Source organism: Globicephala melas, chromosome 17 (assembly GCF_963455315.2).
Source record: "Globicephala melas chromosome 17, mGloMel1.2, whole genome shotgun sequence".
NCBI classification, from domain to species: domain Eukaryota; kingdom Metazoa; phylum Chordata; class Mammalia; order Artiodactyla; family Delphinidae; genus Globicephala; species Globicephala melas.
Genome location: NC_083330.1, coordinates 54842502 through 54858183, shown reverse-complemented (window position 1 = coordinate 54858183; position 15682 = coordinate 54842502). Strand labels below are relative to the sequence as shown.

At 31.4% G+C, this 15682-nt stretch overlaps 1 protein-coding gene across 2 annotated transcripts in view; it reads left to right on the top strand.

Moving 5' to 3' along the window:
* The window catches only part of CSMD3 (CUB and Sushi multiple domains 3), a 1079985-nt gene that overhangs the window by 947554 nt on the left and 116749 nt on the right, over positions 1–15682 (top strand). For both annotated transcript variants that reach the window (XM_030875636.2, XM_030875634.2), the window contains 4 exons: positions 3281–3399; positions 4492–4561; positions 9503–9619; positions 12656–12865. In XM_030875636.2, coding sequence (XP_030731496.1) covers positions 3281–3399; positions 4492–4561; positions 9503–9619; positions 12656–12865 — 516 coding nt within the window. The remainder of the gene's footprint in view (positions 1–3280; positions 3400–4491; positions 4562–9502; positions 9620–12655; positions 12866–15682) is intronic.

Here is a 15682-nt window from a genome sequence, read left to right as displayed (position 1 = left end):
TTAAAGAAGACATTTTTTAAACTATTTAATCACTGTTTTGTAAATTAACAAATGACTTTAAAATAGGAACTGTAGCATTTTCAGATATCTCTGCTTTATTTTCTTTAGTGCATGTAAAATAATTAAATGCAAAAAAATGAGAGAGGTCATCAACATGACTTCTCTTTCTTATCTATTACTTCATTACCTTGGTTTCTTCCCTGAGACAATCATATTAAACAGATTAGCAGGTCCAACTCAATCTCTTCTAGAAAAATAGAAAGCAGTATATTCTTGTACCCCCAAGTTCTCTGCTAATACTAATTCATCTAATAGATAAGTGATTTTATTATTTACATTCCATTATAAAAATTTCAGAAATGCAGGAATATACAAGAAAACACATAAAAATCACCAATAATCTCACATGAAGAATCATAACCACTGCTAATATTTCACATATTTCCTTTTGGTTATTTTTCCCTGTGATTATTTGCATATAAGAATTTTTAACCTACGAAATTGTTATTGCATAGTTTATAGAGTTTTATATCACATTTTAAAGTTAAAACTCTTTCATAAATATTTTGCTGTGTCTGTATATAATATGGAAAAATCTCACTTAAAAATCTCTCAATATTCTATGGCATCACTGTGCCGTAGTTTTTTTGTTTTGTTTTGTTTTTGTTTTTTCCGGTACGTGGTACGCGGGCCTCTCACTGTTGTGGCCTCTCCCGTTGCGGAGCACAGGCTCCGGACGCGCAGGCTCAGCGACCATGGCTCCCGGGCTTTGCCGCTCTGCGGCATGTGGGATCTTCCCGAACTGGGGAACGAACTCGTGTTCCCTGTGTTGGCAGGCGGACTCTCAACCACTGCACCACCGGGGAAGCCCTGTGCCGTAGTTTTATTTATCCTCCCAGAGGAGGAAATCACCACTTATGGATATTAATAGTTTTCTATGTGTATGACCCTGAATGGAGTACTTGATAGAAAGAAGGAAAAGAGAAATGAACGTGTACTAAATTTGGCCTTCTCAGCAAGAATGACCACATAAATGGCCTTAATGGTGAACGGTAATAAACGTACCGTTCAGGACTCCCAAGAAACTAAGGAGTCCTTACCAAAGGAAAGTGAAATCATACTGACAAGACATATATGCTTACATCATAACTTTTTTTTGATTAGTAATTCTTAAAAAGGACTCTATGAAATCAGATGAATTTAATGTGTAAGACCCATTAGTGGGTGCTGAATGAGATGAAAGTAAATATAAGACAGTTTCTTTCTTGGATCTCAAAATCTAGTAGGGGAAGTGAGACATTTAACCCTTAAAATTTTAACAGTAGGTCACAACTTAATGGTAACTTATCTTTCCTAGTTCTATAAATTCAAGATTACAAAAATCAAGAAATATGGGATTTGACATATGTTTAGGGACCTAACTAATTGCCGCACCAGGCATTGGAATTACAGTCCACATGACCCTGTCTCCTTTAGGACTGCCTCAAATGCATTCCCAAATGGCCAATTTACTCCTCCTCTTTACTGCCTTACTTTCTGATCTAACCATAACTCCATCATGTCACTGCTTTTATTTAATTTTCTATCCTTTAATGTGACATCATTTTTAGCTACTCTGACCATTATGTTATTAGATAAACTATCTTCCATTTGCAGAGATAGACATTTGTATTTATTAAGAAATAAAATAGGGATGCACTTTCTTTTATATACTATTCATTCATCTATACAACGAATGTTTATTGAGTGCTTGCTTAAGACTCTGTGCTTCAAGCTGCCCTTCTGGAACTTATATTCTCAGAGGGGGATAAACACTGAACAACTATTTACATAATTATTCATTATTAGTTTATGTCAAATACAACAAAGGTGATGGAGAGGGTGGTGTTATGTATGATAGCATCTATCAGAAGGAAATAACATGGTCAAAGAGAGAAGGAATATATACGATATAGTCATACTTTAGAATTTAGTTTTCAATGTTTTTTAATAAATAAATATATAGTGTGAATATTTATAATGAATATATATATTCACACATATATATAATGATTTTGGAGTGGTGACTGCTTCCTCCCTCCATTCAAATATGTATTAGATTAGTTCAAAATGTGAACTACAAAGAAATAGATAATAAACATTGGCTCTTATTGAAGATAAAAAGTTTTTAATAATAATACATTCACATGTTTGAAAAAATGTTTTGGCAAAAACATCAAACAATTTTTATTCCTTTAAATGAATCATTTTAGAAATAATGCCATTTGCAGGAATGTAGATGGACTTAGAGATGATCATACTAAGTGAAGTAAGTCAGAAAGAGAAAGACAAATACCATATGATACCACCTATATGTGGAATCTAAAATATGACACAAATGAACTTATCTATGAAACAGAAACAAACTCACAGACATAGAGAACAGACTTGTGGTTACCAAGGGGGAGGGTGGAAGAGGGACAGAGTGGCAGTTTGGGGTTTGCAGATCCAAATTATTATATATAGAATGGATAAACAACAAGGTCCCACTCTATAGCACAGAGAACTATATTCAGTATCCTGTGATAAACCATACTGGAAAAGGATATAAAAAGTATATATAATATATATATATATATATATATATATATATATATATATAAAACTGAATCACTTTTCTGTACAGCAGAAATTAACACAACATTGTAAATCAACTATATTTCAATTAAAAATGCTAAACTAAATGAATCATTTCAGAAAAACCTTTTACTTCTGTATGCTTTTATTCTTTTATGTTGAAAAATAAGTTGTTGATGTAAAAATAATGGAAGTGTTTTGAATTATATCATAATCTCCCTCTCAGAAGAAGGTACCAGGTGATATGGACAAAATAGCAAATAATTTTTTTAGCCATTTTACTAAGAATGTTTTACAGATATAATTTCACTTTATTATCACAATAAATTATTATTCTTATTTTTATTTAGGGATTTTCTTTTTAGGAATTTTTAGTTTCATTTCACAGAAGACATTTAAGCTGTGAGTTAAAGAAGAATTCACGTATTATCACACAGCTAATTAATGGTTGGTGCCAAGAAAATTGAAATAGTTCTGTGGTGGAGTTCCAAAGCACATTGCTCTAACCATATACCGTTAAATCTTGTTCACAGAACATTCTTAATGTCTCAATGTAAAATCTAGTTTTAATGACACCAATATTCAGTTTTGGTAATTTAATATGCATGATTTAAGCATTCATCATTTGAAAGTTACTTATATTATTATCACTAAATATTCTTAGCTATTGGTTTGGATTCCTGTCCTGAACCACAAACTCCTAGCAGTGGGAATAAAATTGGAGACAGATACATGGTTGGTGATGTAGTATCCTTTCAGTGTGATCAAGGCTATTCTCTTCAGGTAAGTCTATTTTAAACTTTTAGCTTTGACTTCCATTACCCTTTCAGAATATTTTAACAGACTAATCATTGATAATACACAGGTTATAAAACAATATTGATCTCAGGCTGCATAATTTAACATTAAATCAAAAGTTATTCAATTTGTCAGTGAGATATTCATGAGAGAAATTGCTGGAATGAATAAATTTGTTGTGTTTGCAAATAACCAAAAATGATTTTTGAATCAAAATAAATGTTCACTTTTCTCTCTGTTCACATTGGATGTGACCACTGAACGCCTGGATTTTCAGAATTTGAAATAAAAATGAAAGTGACACTTAAAGCATTAAATGAAACTTCCATGATAATAAATTCCCCGAATCAGTAAAAATCAACTACAAATAAGTATTGCTAAAAGTGTGGATTTGCAATGTATATTCTGACTTTACGTATTTATATTAATACTCTTTTGTAGGTGTTTTGGAAGGTCTCAATTTATGACCTCATAAAAATCTCCCTAAAGCATAGACCTATTAAGAAATTAAAAAAAAAATTGAGACAGAATTTCACATGTTAAGTAAATAAATTCCTTAGAGGAAAGAAAAGTAAAAATTAATAATTTATAGTCTTTAAACTTGTAACCCAAATTATTAGTCTCAGAAGTGAAATCAAGTTTTTCTGGACTTTAAAATTTAATATACCTCAGTTGACTTTTCAATTTTTTATGAAAGAATTTTATAATCATTTTTTAATCTATCTCACCTTGAATATTATTGCAATTTATTATAAATCACTATGTATATGGCCATTTCCTTCATATAATTATCGCAGTACCTTAGTAGAAAATGTTTTGGTAGAACAATGTTAAAACCACAGTTTTAATGTGTTAAAGAGTCTTAGTTTTTCTACCAAAAGCTTATTATTTTTTACATTTTATCACAAGTGTATATAATTACCTTTCTTGTTTTAAGTCTCACTAATATTTCCAGTAATGTTGAAAAATATTAAAATGTAATATATTATTAAGTTTGTTTTCATAATTATCATTCACTATCCTATGTTATATTTACACTTTTAAAAATGTGTGAACTGCATTGTCTTGTTTATATAGGGTCATTCTCATATTACATGCATGCCTGGGCCTGTGAGAAGATGGAATTACCCAATCCCAATTTGTTTGGGTAAGTTAAAGAACTATAAATCATTTATTAGCTGTATCAAATTTTAAAGGTACACCTTATGTATGTTGTTGTTCAAACATATAGTTTACCTTTTGTCAGGTTTTATGGAAATTATATTTTGAGATAAATGCTTCACATTTTTTTTCTTTTTAATTTTAAATTTTTACTTTTTTTTTGCCCCGAACTTTAATATCAATGGATGACTTAAAAACACAAATTGAGAAAAGTTATTAAGTTTTTTGATTCCCAGAGCGTTTTCTCAATATGATGTAGTAGAAGTACTCATAGATCAGGAAAATATACTATTGCTTACTATTGAGCCAAAATAGATAAGGAAGCTGGAGTCTACCAAAGGGAGCATGACACCCCATGAGATGTCTTCATTGGTAACAGGCAGTTGAGATATAGGATGTATCAAAAGAACATTTGGGGCTTTGAAATTATGGGCCCCAATTTTTGTCCTAATTTAATGCAGCTTCCAATTATTTCTATCCACCTTAATTTTTTTTCTCTTTTTCATTTCTGGTGTCTGTATGCAACCATTAATATACTGGGCTCTATAGAGTAGGAAAAAAAAAGTTTAAGGTATGGTCTCCATAATTAAAACATTTGTTTACCATTTAGAGTTGTAGAAATAAAAGAAATGAAATAAGAATAATTTAGTGTCAAATAATACCATTGACTATGTGATAGAATTTAAGAAAGATGAGATTGGTATTGATTGAAGTCATTGGGAAATATATTCAGTCCATAAAATTTACAAAGAGTTTTGGATGATAGGTGTAATTAAGATAAATGAATGAAGAAGACTACCCTTTCTGAGTAGGAAAAAGGGCAAAAACAAAAGAATTGGTGTGACTTGTATACCCTACCATGTACAGTGAACAAACCTGTATTATATTAGTTTGCTTGGGCTGCCGTTAACACTACAGACTGGGTGGCTTCAACAATGGGAATTTATTTTGTCACAGCTCTAGAAGCTAGAAGTTCAAGATCAAGGAGCTGGCAGGGTTGTTTTCTTCCGAGAGCTTCTTTCCTTGGCTTGTAGAAGACTATCTTCTCCCTACATCTTCACATAGTCTTTTCTCTGTGAAGGAGCTCTCTTATCTCTTTCTCTTCTTATAAGGACACCAATACAATTGAATTAGAGCTCCACCCTTATGACTTCGTTTAACCTTAATTACCTCCTTTAAAGAAGGTATCTCATTTCCAAATACAGTCGCATTTGGGAGTTAGGGCTTTAACATATGAATATTGGGGGGAGACACAATTCAGTCCATAATGCCTATGTACCACGGGTGCAATTTTTGTTGGAGAGTACTGGAAAATAATGTTTAAGAGTAAAGATGTGTTTAATTGGCAAAAGATATTAAAAGCATTCAGACTTTAGATTGGATGACATTTTTTGAATGATATATTTCTTCAGGTATTATCATTTATGCATATAATGCCAGTTATAAAATTGTATATATACATATAATGCCTATTATAAAAATTTATATATACAGATAATGCCATTTATGTGTGTGTGTGTGTTATGTATGTGGGGTCTGTATGTGTGTGTATATCCAATTAAGTACAAAAATTGAGAATATAAAAGAGTACAAAGGACAAAATAATTACTATATATATTCTGCTGATACGAGAGCAGAGTTTTGGTCTTTTGTTCATTACTGTATCCCCAGTGCCAAGAACAGTTATTATCTTAAGTAGGCATCCAATAAATATGGTTTAATGAACAAATTAAAGTTTTGGGATTCTATAGTATGTATATTTTTTATAATGTTTTCCTTCTTGACATTCACTTAGAAGAATTTCCCATACCATAACATGTTTTTAAAATTTTGATTTTTAAAATGGCTTTATGGCACATAGCATAGTCTAATTTGTATAGTTACTCTCTTTTGTTAGCTTAGTTTTTTGTCTTTTTGATATACATTTATACACATTTGGTACACATTTACACATTTATACACATTTCTTTATTTATAAGTGTTTTTCATGTGCCTTCCTGTCGTTGCATATAACTACTTAAAAGCTTTAATATTTCCAAATTGCTTTCAGAAGGTTGTATCAATTTAAATACCACTCAATTATGATATGACAATTTCCATCTTGCTATATTACTAGCACCAATTATTACTGTTAACAAATTGCTCAGTTTTTAGGTAAAATACTACATTTTGATTGCCTGTATTCCATTGTATATTGTTAACAAGGGAAGTACTAGATGGAAGTGATATTTTAATAAAATTAAACTGGAAAATTTACATTTTATTATATAGGATAAATTTGTATGAAACTGTATTAAACACTTATATTTTGATGTCCAATATATCTTCATTTGATTTTCAGCTAAGGTACAATAGCTGTGTATGACAAATGTATTATTCTGTTTGCTCATCTGTTGAATGGGATAGTAATGTCCACCTCATAGGCCCATCGTGAGAATTAAATGAGAGAATGCATAAAAGTATTTAGCACTGAACCTGAAATACACAGGGCATTCATAGCGGTAGTTATTATAGTGAAAATATGCAATAATTTAAGGATCCAATAATGGGGAAAAAGGAAGTGAACATTATAATGGAATATTTAATAACTCAAAGTTTATAATATATAGTAAAATGTAACAAGGCTTAAAGTGATTCACAGTATGATCTTATTTTCATTATATATGTAAACATATAAACACATATACGTGCATATGTATTTTTCTGCAGAGAAATAAAAGAATATAAAGGTTGACAGGCTATCTATGGGTAGTGGAATTCCAGAGCACTCTTATTTCTTTTGTATTCTTTTTTTTTTTTTGGTATTTTATAAATTTTGGACAGTAAACTTGTACTGTATTTGATAGACAAGGTGTCTAAATTGACATCATGGCCATATCATAAGGAGAAACTGAAGGCAGGAGGCTGATTCAGAGAATGTCTTAAAACTCTAGTAATCAGGTATCAAGGTTACAGTCTCATGAACTGGAAAATAAACAGTCTGCCAGATATTTTGATGGAAGGAAAGAAAAGTCACTTGAGATTTTTACATAATAGAGACAAATCTGAAGGAAGAATCAAAGATGATTTTATCTCGGAGGACTATGCTATGGTTGTGTCCTTAAGAAAAACAGTATAATGGGCCTCAAAAAAGTCTACTGTGAAACTTCTGGTGAAACACAGCATTCTCTATCAAGGCCTAGAGGTGCATGAAATTGCAGAGTCTCTAAGAAAATAGACATGAGTACGGAGCTGAAGGCAGATGCACTTTTTGGATTTTTCTTCTCATCCTTTATGGTTTGTTATTCTTTCTCTTTCATTATCTGTTTACTTTTTATTCTTTCCTTCTTTCTTCTCTGATTTTGGGATTTACACTCTAGAAAGGTGGACCATGCAGAGGCCAGGATTTTCAGCTCATTTCTAAAGAGATGGAAAACAGCAGAATTAGAGGGGCAGTGAACAGCTCAAACACTTGAGATAGTGAAGGCAAGAAAGCAAAAGAGTCCTTGTGTTCTTTCACTCAAAATTCAGAATAAAGCAAAACAAACCTACAATTGCATTCTTGCCAGAAACTTAAAAGTACTTTTCATTGGCCAAAATATTTTCTCTACCACTTCCTAATTATCAGATTGTGTAATGAACATATGTGGGCAATCAAATTTTAGGAAAATGAATTGGTGAACATTAGTGGTTTATACATGTTGAAAATTGTTCTGGTTTAAAGATGGATGAACTGAGATTTGAGAAGGATGGAAAAATATAAAGGTGTATCTTTAGATCTCAATGGTAATTACAACTTCAAAAGAAAGGTTTATATGCACATTAACTACAAGGTTATATATATACCCTTAGTAAAATCTGCTTTATACATAATTTATTCAGTTCACATATTTAAACATAGCTGTCAAACTGGCTATTGATATCACATAGAACATTGATAAATTGTTCTACTGAATTTGCCTTTATGATATATAACCTGAAGTTTGATTATCTATCTGTTGCTATTCATAACAATAAATAAATGAATGAAATTGTAGGTAAGTGTATGGGTAAATTTCAAACTTGATGTGCATTCATGAAATTTGATTCTTCAACCCTCAATTGAGATGTGTATTTTAGTACTTCTATGATAAAATGATAAAAATGTATACTTAGAGGAAAGAATTAGCTTCTAAAATACAATTGACCTATTAATACATGTTAAATAGTTCTATCTAATCATGTAAAAGTTAAAACTTGGGTAATTATTTGTTCTTATAATTTATGGTTAGCTTATCAATTGTAAATCAGTATAATTCAGATTCTACAAAAAGCATACATTTATGCCTAAATTCTCAAACATGGGTTCATCTTTTTACTTGTTTTATACTTCCCTATTTTTTGTCCAGATTATTTTAGGATAAAGTGAGACAGTATCTGATGGTCTGTGAATCCCTTGCATATTACTGATAGAAACCAATATTTTTCTTAAAAATCTTCAGCCTCCTCACAAAAAGAGGAAAATGAATTCATTTATTGTGAAAATGAATCCCTCATCAATATAGTATGTTGCTGGCTTGATTTTACTATAAATTATATTATCTTTTGAATGAATCACAACATTTCTAGAAGTACTTCAGGATGAGAAATGTACTGCTTGCTATGGAAAAGGATATGTGCTCCTTGTTTGATTGTATTCACTGCACATGAGCTACTCCTTTCTGTACAATAATTGATTTAGCTTGTATTTACTGCTGAGGAAAGAAATATGTTACCCTTTTATGCTCTTTTACAAAATGCCTTGTCAATTGATTATATTTGATTACTAGTACATGGTGAATGAGAGTTGACAATATTCAAATTTATACCAGTTTTAACTCAGACACTTGATTCAGACTTGAAAGAATTTCAGTCTGTTTTTAATACAATAAAGTACTTTGGCTTAAGTGGGACCTCTATTCTCTTGCAGCGCAGTGTGGTGGTTCTATGTCAGATTTCAGTGGTGTGATCCTCAGCCCTGGGTTTCCTGGAAACTACCCCAGCAGTTTAGATTGTACGTGGACAATCAAGCTGCCCATAGGTTTTGGTATGTATATTAAAAACACGTGAAAGAGTATTTTTATATTATTAATGCATCCTTACAAAGAAATAACAAAGTCTAATAAGAACTTATGAAATATTCACAAATTATAGTTTACTTTGGGATTATATACATTTCACTTGGAGTACTTGGATAATTGAAAGAACATGGGCATTTTAAAATTTCATACATAGATGATAAATAGATACAGTTTATGATACTTTCCAATCAATATGTACAGATATAGCCTGAGTTAGATGTGTGTGGCAATGATTAAGTTCAACATGATTTTCATGTATAATTGTTTCTGTAACTCTTTTCTACTTGTTGAAACCAAGCAGTACATAGATAAATTATTTTCTGGTAATCTATTGAATCCAGCTGCCATTGTAAATAAATAAGATTTACATTTGAAAAGTATTAGTACAATTTTTCTACTGTTAGATTTAAATACCTGTGTAGATGTAATACCTTTCTAATTCTAATATTACAATTGCCAGTGTTTGGATATATTGCATTATATATATATTACATTTAATAAATTATTTTCCCTCTTGTGTCACTAACGTCTTCTTTTGCAGCTTTTTTATATCCCATTAGTCTGTAAATGCATAAATAGAAGTGTTAGATTGAGGATAGACTTATTCATTAAATCACAGAAGAATAAGATGAGTAGATACTCCCTGAAGTACAAACCTGGTGGATTTAGAGCAATTAAGATATTCTGTACTATCTCACTTATTGAGGACTAAATTTAGGTACCTCATTTACCCAAAAGCATCTATAGCCTCAGAATGAAAATTCATGTTGAAATGTTTTACATAAATTCACAGAAACTCATAGTTTTGACAATTCTGTACTGAGCATGTACACATTATACTCCAGGTATTGTGCTAGGTGCTAGGGATAAAATGCATAGTAAAACAGACTTTGTACCTTTTCCCAGTTAAGTTACAGTCACAATGAGGAGACAAATAGTCAAATATGTTATTGCAGTGAAGTATAATAAAGAGTACAGGATTGTACACAGGCATCCAGCCTAGTCCAGGAAATGCAAAAAAGGTTTATCAGAGGAAGTGATGTGTGAACTGTGGCTTTAAATATAAGTAAGAGTAAGCCCATAAAAGAGGGTCAGCTTGTGAGGAACAGGAAAGAAATTCTAGGTAAACAGACTGACACATGGAAAAATGCAGATAAGAAAGCTAAAGAAATTCAACAAACTTGAACACTATATGACTGGCCTGAGGTTTTGGGAGACCAGTAGGCCACTGAGAGAAGAATGCTGGGGGGCTTTCTAATGAGAATTATTCTGGCTACAACATGGGAATACCCTTAATTTGAAGTTGTAGTCAAATTCTATGCCCTTTGATTGAAAGAGAATAAATGAATAATAGATTTGAAACAGTATGGTTATCCTTATGTCTTTTACTAGCCACTTAAGAGGGCTCATCCCATGTCATTTATGGAGCTAAGTGAATTATTTTAAAATAAATTATTACGTGTATTTGCAATAGTGTCATTATGTCACCTTCAACTTAGCTCTTGCTAATACTTCATTGATTTTAAAAACCAAGTTTATTAAAAATTAAAAAGAATATGCATCTCTATTTTAGAAATGAAAACATGAGACCATTTCTGATTTGGTTACATTTAAATAATCCCACTGTTTTCTTTGAGTTTTGGCTAAATCAAATATTGCTTCTAATGTATTTGAATAGATAATTTATAAATGTTTAAAAGAAAATTGAATACACATCAACAGTTAAAGAAGTATTTTCTCTTGCCTGTGAAACAATTATGGACAACATAATTTGTGAAAAGGGGCTCAGGAAAATTTTAGAAAAATATGCACTTCTTGTAGCCTCACATATTAAGATAGTACATTCAAAGTTTTAAGAAGATTGTCCAGGAATGTGTTTAATATTTTAAAGCATATTTTCAGTAATTCCCAAATTTATTTGTTCATGGAACTCTTTTTCAATGTAACAGCAAATTTCCATGGAACTCTTTTTCCAGGAACAAAATATGACTTCACTTGAGAACCTCACTAGTTATTAAGAGCAAGAGCTCAGGAGCCAGAATGTCTGCGTTTGAATTTCACCTCTTTTAGGATGTTGTGTAAACAGCATATTATTTAGCTTCTCTGTGCCTCAGTTTCCTCATTCTTGTAACTATGAGCATTAAATAAGTTAGCATGTATAAAAACTTAAAACAGTGCCTAGCAAAAAGAAAACACAATAAATGTCAGATTTTATTACTAACAATCTGCAGAATGGTAGTTGTGGAAAAAAAACCATCAAATTCAGTAAAAATCAAATATTAATTGAATTAAGGAAACATACCTCAATAAAGGTTTTATTTTATTTTTCTCCATCCCAGAGATATTTAACTACCTCATATTCTAGTTATGTTTATAAAGATATTAAGACTATTTTGTAATATGATAGCATATAGCAATAACCCCTAGATTTTATTGGGACTATTACATAAAATTTGGCTTTATCTTCTGATGAGAAAATACTAAAAGAGCACGCTGAAAATTACATGCTTAAAAATGATATTTTGGAGAAGTTAATTTATCCCCTGTATATGACTAATTTCTAACACAGTCGTGAAATCTGATTATGTTAATATATAAAACTTTGCAATCATATTTTGGCTTCAAATTGCCCTTTTACAAAATACAAATTATTGAGTGGCTTTTCATCTTTAAAAATTGGTTGATACAGTTTTAAATGGTATTAAAGAGCAAGAAAGCCACTTTCTTGATTAGTTTTGCTATGGTGACAATGTAGTAAAATGAGATTTTCCCATGTGACAAATAGTGGGCATTTGAGAACAGTATTCTGTTACTTTCAACTATAGCACAGCTAATTGCCCTGGGCAGACAGCAGACCCATGGCCCAGATCTTGAGAGTATGCCTCTCAACTTAAATGGAAACGTATCTTAAGCACATTAATGCAAGCATGTGTTTGTGTATATGTGTGCATTTAATTTGGTAAAAAACATAGAGTAGCATTATGTTTGTTTTTCTTCCTTAGGTGTGCATCTGCAGTTTGTAAATTTTTCTACAGAAACCATACATGATTATTTGGAAGTAAGAAGTGGATCTGCAGAAACTAGTACTGTTATTGGCCGACTCAGTGGTCCTCAAATATCATCTTCCCTATTTAGCACGACCCATGAAACCAGCTTGTATTTTCACAGTGACTATTCACAAAACAAACAAGGGTTCCACATTGTATACCAAGGTGAGAGGAATAATAAAAATATGAAAGCTTTTTAGCCTCCAAACAGCTATTAACGATCTAACTCTAAGCATTTTCTATATTGTGTTTTAGAAAAAAAAGGAACCTAAATCAAAGCAAGCTTCAGTTAGGTAGAGTTTTAAATAATGCTATTTTCAGTCAACTATATAGGGGGAAATGATGTCTTTCTGAGGCCTTACAAATTCTAACCATGAAAAAAGGATTGAATTAATTTTAATACACAGTCAAATTAAGCAAGTCAAGACAAGGCAGCCAAGCAAGGCATGGTGGATAGGCAAGATTTATCTCTGCTTTTATACTAGAATAAGTATATTGAAAAGATATATTGTGGTACTCATCTACTATATGTAAAGTTATTTTCTTTTGCTTTATAATGAAAGAATAACATAACCTTCCTTGATACCATTCTATTGCTATGAGAATATAAAATAAATAATTTGACAATCATATTAGGCCTATTTCTAGTATAAAACTGCTGCATGACCTTGAGCATGATTTTCATCCCTTTGAAATAAACAGCTGGGAGACCTAGGCTTAAATGCTGATTCTCTACGTTCAGTCTTAAGTGGCCTAGGGCACAAGTCCATTTCTTCATTTTCATAATGGTGTTAGTAATAGTACCTCTCAGATAAGTTGTTTTGAACTTTATATGATAAAATGAATGTAAAATATTTATCGTGATGTATATCATTAGTAAATATTTAGTGCAGTTTAGCTATTTTTACTATACTATTTCAGATCTTAAAAGTCTAAGATTTAAAATTAAATATTTAAAGTTATGATATTTTACACAAACAGTGCAGTTCCAATGACTGTAATATTTAATCAAAATTAACTTAAACTTTGATTATGTATCTGCACTAACTATTAAGGATTTAATGAGTATGTGATATTTTTGTTTTTTAAATTTTAAATTAAAAGTATTTTATTATAATTAAATTATAATATAATAATTATAATATTATTATTATATAATTAATTATATATATATAAATAAATTAAATTATTTTTTATTGAGGTATAGTTGATTTACGAGTATGTGATACTTTTGGATGTGAGCTCCACCAAAGCAGTCATCTTTGTGTTGTTCATTGATGTATCTCAAGTGCCTAGAAGAGTAAGAGCACAATAAATATTTGCTGAATAAAAGTATATACACAAAAGGAAATTTAAGAGTAGTTAAAATAGACATTGTAACATCCAACTACATGGGTCTAAAATGATTACAGTTTGTATTATGCTTGCATACATAATTTAAGAGCAGCATATCACACATCATCCTTTACATAAAATAGGAATAATTTTTGTAACCTCTTGGTTCAAAATTAACCATGTTCCTAAGGAAACTAATTATTTCAAAAATTGTTGGGGAACTGACTGAGTTTCTTTTTTGCTGCTGGAGGACTCAGAGCTATCTATGTGGTCCTTCTCTAGCAAGTGCATAGGGCTTGATGAACCTGACTTCATCTTCTTTTCTATGCCGTCAAATTCCCTCAACCTCTCAGGGCAATATTCTTATTTGAATGAGGTAAAATTAGAATCTGAACTTTATTTTTTTTGTTGTTGTTATCTTTTTTTTTTGAACTTTATTAACTATATTTCTCAGACAATGTGCCCTTGAAAAAAGATTCACTATTTCCATAATAAAATCCTAAAAGATATAGCATTTGTTACTGTTATTGATATAATGCTGTATTAATATTATTGACATGTGCCACAATGTATTACAAGGATCACTAGATATTATTTGAGAATTACACTGAATTTTATATTATTTTCTTCACTAGTTCTTTATTCTATTTATTTTTTTAAATAGATCTTTATTGGAGTATAATTGCTTCACAATACTGTGTTAGTTTCTGTTGCACAACAAAGTGAATCAGCCATATGCATACACATGTCGTCATATCCCCTCCCTCTTGAGGTTCCCTCCCATCTTCGCTATCCCACTCCTCTAGGTCATCGCAAAGCACCGAGCTGATCTCCCTGTGCTATGCTGCTGCTTCCCACCAACCAACTATTTTACATTCGGTAGTGTATATATGTGGATGCTACTCTCACTTTGCCCCAGCTTCCCCCTCCCACCCCATGTCCTCAAGTCCATTCTCTATGTCTACTTCTTTATTCTTGCCCTGCAACTAGGTTCATCAGTACCATTTCTTTTTTTTTTTAGATTCCATATATATGCGTTAGCATACAGTATTTGTTTTTCTCTTCCTGACTTACTTCACTCTGTATGACAGTCTCTAGATCCATCCACCTCACTACAAATAGCTCAATTTCATTCCTTTTTATGGCTGAGTAATATTCCATTGTAAATATGTGCCACATGTTCTTTAGCCATTAATCTGTCGATGGACACTTAGGTTGGTTCCATGTCCTGGCTATTGTAAATAGTGCTGCAAAGAACATTGTGGTATATGTCTCTTTTTGAATTATGGTTTTCTCAGGGTGTATTATATGCCCAGTAGTGGGATTTCTGGGTCATATGGTAGTTCTAATTTTAGTTTTTTAAGGAACCTCCATACTGTTTTCCATAGTGGTTATATCAAGTTACATTCCCACCAACAGTGCAGGAGGGTTCCCTTTTCTCCACACCCTTTCCAGCATTTATTGTTTCTAGATTTTTTGATCATGGCCATTCTGACTGGCATGAGGTGATACCTCATTGTAGTTTTGATTTGCATTTCTCTAGTAATTAGTGATGTTGAGCATCTTTTCATGTGGCTCTTGGCCATCTGTATGTCTTCCTTGGTGAAATGTCTTTTTGGGTCTTCCGCCCAATTTTTCAGTGGATTG